The following is a 10,508-nucleotide window of genomic DNA, read 5'->3' on the forward strand; positions in this document are numbered from 1 at the left end:
GTGCAATAGAAGACAGTAAAAGCAACCTTCCAAATAAGGCACCTTCACAGTAAGGGTTTTCAAGTCACTGGAATGCTTATGATGGAAGACCAGGATCTGAAACACTGCTCTAACCATCCCAGTAAAGGCAGGTATTTCAAGATTTTTGTAATTTAACAGACTCCCTGTACACATCTTGCATTCTTGCAAGGTACTGTAATGATTCATCTTTCTGCCTCCCAAACCTGCTGTAGAAAGAACTACTAAATGATGAAGACATGCCCACACATTCCAGCCCTCTCCTGAAGTTATACAGCCTGAAGCTAGCCAGGAAGAATAAAACAGATCTTTGACTGAAACAGGAATGACAAAGGAGGTGCTTCTGTCTGTGATAGGAAGATTTTGGGTAGTAGTAGTCCTGCCTTAATGCACAGGATAGAGTAAAGAAGCTTCTGGTTTCCTTCTCAAACCTGTTTTTTGCTATCATTTATTCTTATGCATGTTCTTACACAACTGGAAGATTCCTTTAGAGAGAAGATTCATGTATCTTGGGGCTTATACTGAGATCCCTGAAAGTTCACATGAACTTCTGTTACTTTGAAATTTGGCTTCAATCTGAATTGGGCTAAAAGATAGCATTGTGTTTCCAAGAAGTTCCACCATTTTTCTCAGAGATGGTAAAAGGGCACAATCCTTCCTCACATGGTAATTTCTAGCACTGCAAGAAGGGAATTTCAAAGGAGTCCTCACATTGGCATTTCTCTCTACTATTCACATCAGGAAAACAGAATGCAGTTGACAACTCTCAGAATCAAGGCAAAACAATTTGATAAAGAAACTGAAAGGAAAAGCTACTCAAATAGTACATTCTGTATTATACCGTTAAAACAGACACACTCACATCTAGCCCAGTGATTCTTAATCTTCCATCATTTTGTCATATTTTTTTGTAAAATTAAACCAAAAAAGTGATGTTATCTTGGATGCAGATTGGAAAGTATCATTAGTCAGACATGTTCTCAGCTCATTTGAAAGGTGTGAATAGGTAGACTGAAGCAAATGATTTGCTGGTTTGGAAATAGCCGAACAAAGATCTTAGTCTTTTAAAAAATATAGTATTCATAAAATAGAGCAGATGTCCACATTCTATCAGCAAACACACAGAAGCAAGCACAAACCTTGCACTATGTACGGAGTGTTCTCATTTCGGACTCCTGAATGCTCGGGACGAGGGGCAGGAACGGGCGGCCTGTTCATGATAAATGATTTGCGTTCTTTCCTTCTCTCCTCATCTTCCTCATCCAGTATCAAATCATACAGATATTCATCATATTCTACAAAAGTATATGGGTGGTCCTCTTCATCATCTTCCTCACTGGTATCTTGGTCTTCTCTGTAGCATGCTGTGTTCAGTCCATGTTCTGTTTCACTTCTCTCCTCCACAGAATTCCTCTCTGAAAAAGTGAAAAATTATGTTACATTGATAATAAAGAAAGGATATTAAGACTTAAGATTTTCCTAATGTAACTTATAGTCCTAATTTCACTTTTAAACTAAGGTATTCCAATTTTCGCCGGCTTCATCGTCTAAGTCAGTAGAAAGGATATCTGAAAGGAATAATATCAGCTCCAGGGCCTTCTCATGATTTCACATCAGAATATCGAAATTAGATGCTAATTCATTAGCTCCAAAATAAATCTTACTTAAGAGCAATGCTGCATGCCCCAGTCGCTCCCACAAGAGTCATAGGAATACCTTACTTACTGATGAAGCTAAGAAAGGAGTCCCTGTGGATCTTTGGCATTTGGGGAAATCACTGTTTGCTGCTGCAACAGTACCTTAAGAATGGAAACATTTCTGAAAAACACTGGGTTTTGTCTTCCCAACATTTTCACTGTCCCATTTATTTTTGAGGATTTTCTGGAGTGGTACTATAGGGAAAGGTTAAAAGAAAAATTAAAAAGCTCTCTAAAGGATAAATGCAATATGTGATCTCTTATAATTTATGCTAAGACTGTTCAACACTTCACACCCAAGTGATCTCCCTGGGTCTCTCCCTACATTTAAGAGTATATCTAAACAGAACTTGCTGCCCTTTAGCTTTGGCATTTTACAGCTTTAAAAGGAATTGATAGGTTTTCTCATACCTGGGTTTGTTTGGATTTATTTGTATTTAAAACTCCCACAGACTGTTAAGAATTAGGAAGCTGTTATAGAAACTGCCAATTCCATGGTTGTTTTCACCTTTCCTTGTGCTGACCTACTCTTTCTGTGCAAACACCAAACTTAGTGCAGTGAGCCATATTTTCCTACTGTCGTAGTAAACTGTACACACACGTATCTGCTAAACTGGGCTATGCTCACTACCATAATTTCAAATCCTTGGGCTTCTATTTAATATTTGTTCTATCTGTTTATGGTTTCAGAGAAGCTTAACAGTGCCTACAAGTGTGACACATTTACAAATGAGATGTATCCCTTAAAAACAGCTTGTACTATTAATACATATTGTATTTTGGTTCTGATAAATTAAAAAAAACATATACCACATTTAATGTGAAAAATGTCTTGTTTGCACACCATTATGAAAGTTCTATTTCTTTCTCTGCAGGATTTTCTCCTTTAACCCTCACAGCGGGCACTCTCATGCCACTGCCAAAAAAAAGTCTTCAAAAGAAGGAACTTAACTTTTAGGTCTTCCACAGCAGTAGCTGACTAAAAATACACAGCAGTGACTCATTGGAGCTCTTCTTTAAAAGAAAGTATTATCCCAGTTTAGCAGGATCCTGATAGCCCCATCGTCACATCCCAAAATGAAATGAAATGAAACCAAGCCTAACATTTCAGGAAAATTCACAGCATGTCTTAACAGCATGTCTTAACTGAAGGAGTCACGCAGATGTGTTTCTAGCTGCACTGGCCTTATCAGCAGCACAGGACTCAGCATAGGACACTACACAGCAGAGAAGCTTTCTCTGCCAGTATCCATACAGATATACAGACAGAAACTGGCATCTGGCAGAGAGCAATGCATCACTACTTAATGGTGTAGCCACATGAGAGCTATCCCAAGATAGGCATTTATATCAAGCTTGCTCTAAAAAAATCCTGTGTGTCAAACTTGCCCCCTCATTTGTGCACATATATAGCTACAGTTGAGTATTGCACAGCAAGCAGAATGCATCTGCAGTTGCAATTTTATTCTCTTTCTCTTTGTTTTGAAATCTGCAACTTCCAGCATAAAACCAGCTTTTTCCTTCATGGCAGAAAACAGGAGAAAAACCAACCTCAAGCAGGCTATAAAGCTAAAAAGCTATCTCTGGGTACTTACGTGAGCATCAAAGTCCTTCATTATGGTAATTCAGGATTCTATTAGATTAAGCCACATTTAAAAACAGAGTTTGTGCTCACACTTACACGTGGAGTCTGTGACAAGGTTTTTTTCCTACGTGATTTTTAAAAGACTCTATTTAAGCTTGAATTGTTTTGCATGCTTATTTTTTCCCAATGAGAGAAAAAAGATAATCACTCCTTCTGATGCAAATAGTATTTTCTGCTTCTCATACTTGAATCAACCCACAGCTGAACATGTTAGATTTTTACTATCGAGCTGAAATATTAAAAAAAAAAAAAAAGGAAAGAGAATCAAGGCATTTCATTAAAAGTCACAATTTCTCCTTCTCCTTTTGGTTTGTAACACAATATAGTGTTTTGTTTCTAATCACAACATTGGCTAAAATGAAGTAAAGTACTGCATTACTTCATTCTCTCATTTCTGTATTCTTTCCTTGAAATTCATTCAGTCAAGATAGCATTCAATATTTTTAATGTAAATATTTTTTAAAAATTGAGAAAAAATACAAGTCCAGTGTTTTATCTCGGAACTTTATTGTGTAAATCCAGTATTTCATGTTATTAGGCACCTTTCTGAGATGTGCAGAGTGAGGAAAAGCTGAAACCTGAACCCAGCAGCCCACACCACAGTACCAGCTGACCTACCTGGTCATGAAGACCTTGTTGCAGCAAATTTCACAGGTATGTTTGTGTTGCAGAATTAGGGCCATACTGCCTAACTACTACTATTGGAAGTGATCGTATGCAATTTCTACTGCAGCACTTAATGTGTTTGCACTCACGTTTGTATCTGTGGCTTCTTTCCTCCCAAGCTCATACCTTGCGACAATTGGTGCGGCTCATCCTGTCTCAGGGTGCCAGGCAGATTTCGAGGAGGAGGAGGGGGCGGTTTCTTGGACAAAAAGCATTCTCTGCTGTTTGCTTCATAATCACAGTCAGGTATGCTGGCATACAAATTGTCAGGACTGTTGACAAAGGTGTAGGAATCTTCCTCCTCAGTTTCCTCTGCACTGTGTTCTACACCACCTTTTTCTTTCTTATCCACCTCAGCTTCTTGTTGACATTTTGATCCAATTCCATGCTGATCTCCTGGGTTCTGCTCAACTTACAATGTTAAAGAATGCTTTATTTCATTAAACATTTGCTATCTTGAAACATTTCTCATTTCAAGGATTCCCACAGAAGCAACACAATGGCTAATCAAACTTTTATGAACTAAGGCAGCAGAAAGGCTGTCAAATACATATTGCCAGTGATCAGCTTTTAAATATTTACCAAATCAACAGTGGAAAGTTTTTATTATATCTTGCTACTCTGGTATACAATATCTTTGTGCACACAGTATGCTAAACTATTTTGGAGTTACTGTCAGAATGAGATCACATACACTTACCATGCCTCCATAATTTTTATTACTGGATTTTCAGTGCAGCACAGTGCACTACTTAGGAAAACAAGTTACACAGTTCTGGGAGCTATGGCTTTGTTTTTCTACAATGGATTTTGGATGCTTATTTATATCTCTGTAAAATGAAAATAGCACTGCCCTTGGAGACACAGCTGTACTTCTGAGGAAATTCTGTGGGGCTTCTAGGTTTTCAAGGGGCTGTGGACCACAGGTTCATCCAGTGAAAGGATGAACTTTCAACACTACGTACAGCACCAAGATTTGGGTAGTCCATCTAAGTGACATAAAGTGAACTATACAGGTCTGTCAGCAGAATTACAGTCAATACAGAGCTGGTAATACAGAGCCCTTTAAATTCTGAGTTACCCCTTGGAAAGGCCTTTATTTCACCACTGGTTAAAGTGGGACATTAGGGCACATAGTTGACTGACTAACATGGCCAGCTGTTACAATTTACATTCTTTTTCCTTGCATCTACCCTGAGATGCTCCTATATACGGAGGAAACATGATAGAGACAGTAGATACATATCAGGGCTAACAGATTTCTAAGCTACATTTTTAGTGTCAATTATATTACCTAGACATGCCAAAACAGCAGGCTTAAACAAAGCAAATAAGAAATTGCATTTATACATAGAATATGAGACAGTTGGAAAAATACAACTGCCAACAAACCGATAAGACAAAAACAAGATAAAGTTTAGTTTCATAAATCCATGACAATGCAAAAATATATCTAACTACAAGAGACTGTCATCAGTAAATGCAAATAAATAACTCTGCACTTTTCAAGGGAAATATATGATCACACAGATTAGCAACAAACTCATGATCAATCTGTGTTTAGGTTCATGAAGATCAAGATGCAAAATGCCTACTACCTGTGCCTCCACACAGGAGTTGCCCACACCTGTAAGCAGTGTCTTCTCTTACATAACGGTTCTCTGAGAACCTGGAGAATTCAGCTGTTTTCTAGATGTGAAGCAGAGACCAGAAATTTGCAGACATTACCAGGAACACTGTTTGCACTGCAATTCTCTCACAGAGGGATGATTTTGTCATCCCTTGCTTGCATTTCCCCATCTCCTAGGACATCTGTCCTCTCCGGAAGTACAAATAACATGGAAGTTATAAGTCTTAAAATAATTTGGTCCCTGTGTTTGTCAATAATCTCACCCAATGCAGCACATGATTTGCTACTAAGAAAGATGCCTCATTATGACTTACTTATGGCTGGTTCAGCTTCCATACCTCCCATAAGCATGTAAGCATCCTCATATTCCTCTTCCTCCTCGTGGCTGGAGAAATCATCTGTTGTTTTAATCTACAAATCAAAACAGAGTAGAGTTTTTTGTTGTGTTTTGCTTTTTGTTTTGTTTTGTTTTTGGTGATATCATTCCTAAATAAAGCCACATAAGGTCAACAAAGAAACAACTATTCTGAGAGGAACAGCCACATTTTTTTCCTTTGGTTCTGTCAAAAAATCTTCAACGTTTTACTAACTGTAAATAGGAGACCGAAACATAATACATTCACAACTAATGCAGTAGTACAGACAGAAGGAATGTGTGTAAAGGACACAAGCTACTGCCATGAAGCGATATCCAAGGAGAGATTCAAGCTAAATCATCTTTGCTCAGCACTGCACAGGGCTATCCAGACATTTCCCTACTTTATTCCAAACTCCAGAGCACTCATCGGTAATGAGAAAAATCAGTAGCAGAAAAACAGAAAGTCTATAGGACTTTACTATATAGCTAGAGGGTGCACAAAGTACAAGAAACCTCTGGAGAGCTCATTACAAAAGGCTTCTGAATCCTAATGGTTGGCACCAAAAGCCACATATGCACTAAAAAACCAGAAACAGAACTGTAAAGCATGTTAGCATTTTCACCTCAATGCCCAAATGAGGCAGAGCACTGTTTCTTTTTCCTCTAGAAAGCTATTATATTCAAAATTCGGATCAAGAGGTCGGAACAATTGGTTCTCTAAAATGTTATCACTGTAGTTCTTCAGGTAGAAGAGGTAGAAACTTGGGCTCATCCATAGCCACTAAGAGCAGACTAACAAGGCAACCACAGACATTTCTGTTACAAAACTTACAAAACACACCTGTTAAGTGCTGATTTTCAGAAAAAAATGGAATCTTGAAAGATGACTTTTCTTTTCAAAGAACTGAGTGGGACCCCAGTTCCTGTGAGAATAAAATACAAACCTATCCTGTGCAGGCACAGTCGAGACCTCAGTAATTATTCAGGAATTTTGATGCACAAAATACTAACTCTGTGGGTTTGAACACATTAATCCAGAAGAGTATATGGAGACAGTAAGCTCCATACATTACTCAGTCTGCAAAATTAATTTCAAGTAGATGAAGAGACAGAGAAGTCAAGAAAGATAACTGGTGATATCTTTCCACATGCTGCAGACACTGATTCTCATAATCTTGTACCAGATTCTCAAGAAGTTTGTTCCCAGTATTCTGTTAGCCTGGCAGCCACAGCCATTGGGATAGCATGGTTTTAAGTTTATTATGAAATTAATACCATCAGTATGAATAACCTAGAGATGTTCAAGGCCAGGCTGGATGCGGTCTTGGGTAGCTCAATCTAGTAGCTGGCAACCCTGCCCAGAACAGGGGGTATGGAACTAAATGATCTTTCAAGGTTCCTTCCAACCCAAACCATTCTGCGATTCCATTATTCATACCAAAGGGTGAAAGGGGAAAAAAATGAAGAAACTATTATTTCTGGAGAAGCGAGAATGCCTTCTTCCCTGCTGCTCTGTTACAAAGACATCTCATGAATGCCAGTCCTGCAGAAATGCATCCATTAGACAATGCATCAGGTGCCTCCCTTTGCTTGCTTTTTTTTTTCCTCTCGTCTGAGAATATTGCCTAGGTCTTCACTAAGTTATGTCTGCTCCCAGCAATACAAAACTCATCTTTGTCTTTTGTGCCCAAATAGAGAGCTCCATTCTACTTGAGCTTCCCCGTTATTTAGCTGGTTCCCCTATCTTTCACAGAAACAGGATATGTCGAAGTGTCCTGAAGTTAGCTGTATGTGCTTAAATGTAACTGTTCAACTGGGAAGAAAACAGGTCTTCTGCTGTACTTCTTCTGTGACACAGATGATCCTTGCAGGAGAAATCAAGCAAGCAGAGCTCTAGATGTAATCTCTCCCACTATTACAGTAGAGGACTGTTTCAGACAAATTCTTTCAAGGTGTTCATCTTTGTTAACGTGATATATATATATATCATGTACTATATATATACATATATATATATATAGTAGAACGAGGTCAAAAGGGAAACAGAGAATGGAGCCATAAAAATAAACCTTGTTAATTTTGGTAACCACCTCTGGTAAGTAGAGAAAACAATTGCTACTTCCTTGTTTTCTTATTCAGCATACATATTTCTCTGAAAGGAACCCAGTAACTCACAGAAAACCAACAGAATAGATATACTTAATATGTGTATTTTAAATCTGAATGTTTTGGAGGATTGAAGGCCAGCTTAGTGGCTTCTCTGATTATGCTGAATCTTAGAGAATTCAGGATGACAATCAGAAGTTTAGACACTTATCACACTTCCTAAAGGAGATACAGAGAAGACGAATAAATGGAGATTCTTTAACTAGACTCACAAGACTTAATGTATAATGATTATGTATAAGGTATGAATTAATCAGAAACCTCCTGCAACACAGTGCCCAGAAACGCTGTGCAACTGCAAATGGGGCAGCAAGACCAAAGGCAGTGAGTGTCCTTCTGTCCTTCCTTGTTTCAGGACAGGAAGTTACACAGCTGAATCAGAGTAATGCCACAGCTGAACTTGCAAATGCTTCCACAGGACCCTAGATGACCACATTTCTTTCAGGACTGGAGTGTTATATATGCTTTGTCACAGACTTTGAATGTAATAGCTCAGCCAGCATGATGTTCCTACCGTAGAATTTAGGGTGTGGTATACAATATGCATACAGACTTGAATTTTGAAGCTTTTTGAGACTGTCCTACTGAAAATAGCTCTTTGGTGTACACTAGGATTTCTTAAGAGTGTCAAGCAAACATCAGGAGGAAGAGCTTGCTTTAAAAGAAACCAGTATTATGGAAAAGTACGGATCCGCTAATGAAGGACCACTAAAAAGCACAAAAGTGAGAGTCAGGAAAGTAAAATTTACTTCAAGATGCAACAGGAATATTAAAAGTGCTCTGACAGACCAATGATATTTTAAGTCCTGAGATTAAAATTAAAAAGTATTTAGCTTTCTTTCAGTTACATATTTTAACTGTCTTGATTAAGTCTTGTGTTGAGGTAAAGACCATCAGAACAAAGGCCAAGTTTTTGAACAGCTCGAAAGCTGTCCCTCTTATGCAAAGCCTGAACGGATTTACTTCAGTTATTTCTTTTGGAAAGCCATTATCATAAGTTGCCAGACAGTGGTAGCAACTGTCACAATCCATATGAGCTTGCTGGAGAGGTTGTAAGGGAACGCAAAGCACAGATGCAAGTAGAGCAGTGCTTTTAAAATGACCTGCTGCTATACATGTGGGTACATGAATGCCTTTCAGGCATCCTAAAGTAGCAGTCTCTATTTTCTCTAAACATCACTATTAATGAAAACCAAGGGGATGTGGGCCTGTTTGCAGTTGCATTTTTATTCTTCACTACTGACTCGAGTAAACCTGGAAGTAAATGTGAGCTTGGAACACTTCAAATCTTCACGGAATTGGATAAGAGTATGGCCAGCCATAAATCACCTCTTTGGACTGTGGAGTTGGGAGGAATTTGAAAAATCTTCCCATTATCTAAATTGCTAATGGAATACTGAACAGTAGAGGAAAAAAGGACAATCCCTTATGCAACTCTAATCAATATGCCTTTCCATTTTGACAATGAATTGTTAAAAAATAGCCTTATGCAAACATTTCATATTATTTGTGATTCTTGCTAGCTGCATTTCATCTTGCACCTAAGTTTTCTTGTAATGACCTTTTAGTGTCTCTGCTACACTTCTGAGTTTGCCCTCTGTTACCTGATAGTTTTTACTTTCTTCAGACTTCATTCTCCTATTTGAATTGATCTCTTGCTACACTTCTTTCCTACAAATCTTTCCTACATGAAAAAGCAAATTCGCACTCCTTCAAAATCTACTGCTATTATTTCACATTCTCATCTTAAGAACTTTGTATATACAAACATATCCTAGACCATTCTCATGAATTTTATCTTCTGCCTGGACATCCTCAATGAGTATTTTCTGCTTGGATTTAGAGAAAAGAATCCTGTAACTATTTCTCTCCCTTAAATTATCAAAATCTTAAAGCATTTAAAAATATGCTGGATAATGCCTCCTGCTGTATTCATTTCCAAGTTAGTATTTTAAAAAGTCCTCACTACAGCTAAATCCTGTTTCTTGGTAGCCCCACAAGTTAGCTGCTCACTTAGTCCTCTGGTCTGACAGTCTCTGCAGCATACAGTCTGAGACACTAACAGTCTGCTTTTCCACTTTGCTTGTCCCCAGGGATGCTCAGCAAGTGTATCAGAACCTCTCTGTGACCTGGACCTCTGAGCAAGACTATGCACTGCTGGTAAACAAGAAGCATTTTTTCCCATTTCCCTTTGGCTTTGTTTCTCTAAATGAAATTGCAGATAAACTTGTGCCTTTCCAGTTTGTTAACGCATACCAATCACTACTGATGAGTATTTGCAATTCTGGAAAAGGAAGATAGCATAAGCAACCTAAGTCTCTATTTTTG

General features: G+C 38.2%; 1 protein-coding gene and 1 long non-coding RNA gene across 6 annotated transcripts in view; one reads left to right on the plus strand and one right to left on the minus strand.

Annotated features, from left to right (window-relative positions):
• LOC128079892 (uncharacterized) overlaps positions 1-10,508 on the plus strand; it is a 59,394-nt gene that overhangs the window by 41,504 nt on the left and 7,382 nt on the right. The window contains exon 5 of one of the 2 annotated variants that reach the window (XR_008206358.1): positions 10,274-10,340. This is a non-coding gene — a long non-coding RNA (uncharacterized LOC128079892). Of the gene's footprint in view, positions 1-2,590; positions 2,879-10,273; positions 10,341-10,508 lie in introns of those variants that run through there. The other variant, XR_008206357.1, reaches the window with a different exon arrangement.
• The window catches only part of BANK1 (B cell scaffold protein with ankyrin repeats 1), a 123,239-nt gene that overhangs the window by 16,704 nt on the left and 96,027 nt on the right, over positions 1-10,508 (minus strand). For all 4 annotated transcript variants that reach the window (XM_052681551.1, XM_052681553.1, XM_052681552.1 and 1 more), the window contains exons 8-10: positions 5,971-6,067; positions 4,153-4,437; positions 1,158-1,433 (exon numbers count right to left, since the gene is read on the minus strand). In XM_052681551.1, coding sequence (XP_052537511.1) covers positions 1,158-1,433; positions 4,153-4,437; positions 5,971-6,067 — 658 coding nt within the window. The remainder of the gene's footprint in view (positions 1-1,157; positions 1,434-4,152; positions 4,438-5,970; positions 6,068-10,508) is intronic.

This window comes from Tympanuchus pallidicinctus, unplaced genomic scaffold (assembly GCF_026119805.1).
Source record: "Tympanuchus pallidicinctus isolate F22 unplaced genomic scaffold, pur_lepc_1.0 scaffold2, whole genome shotgun sequence".
Lineage (NCBI taxonomy): Eukaryota > Metazoa > Chordata > Aves > Galliformes > Phasianidae > Tympanuchus > Tympanuchus pallidicinctus.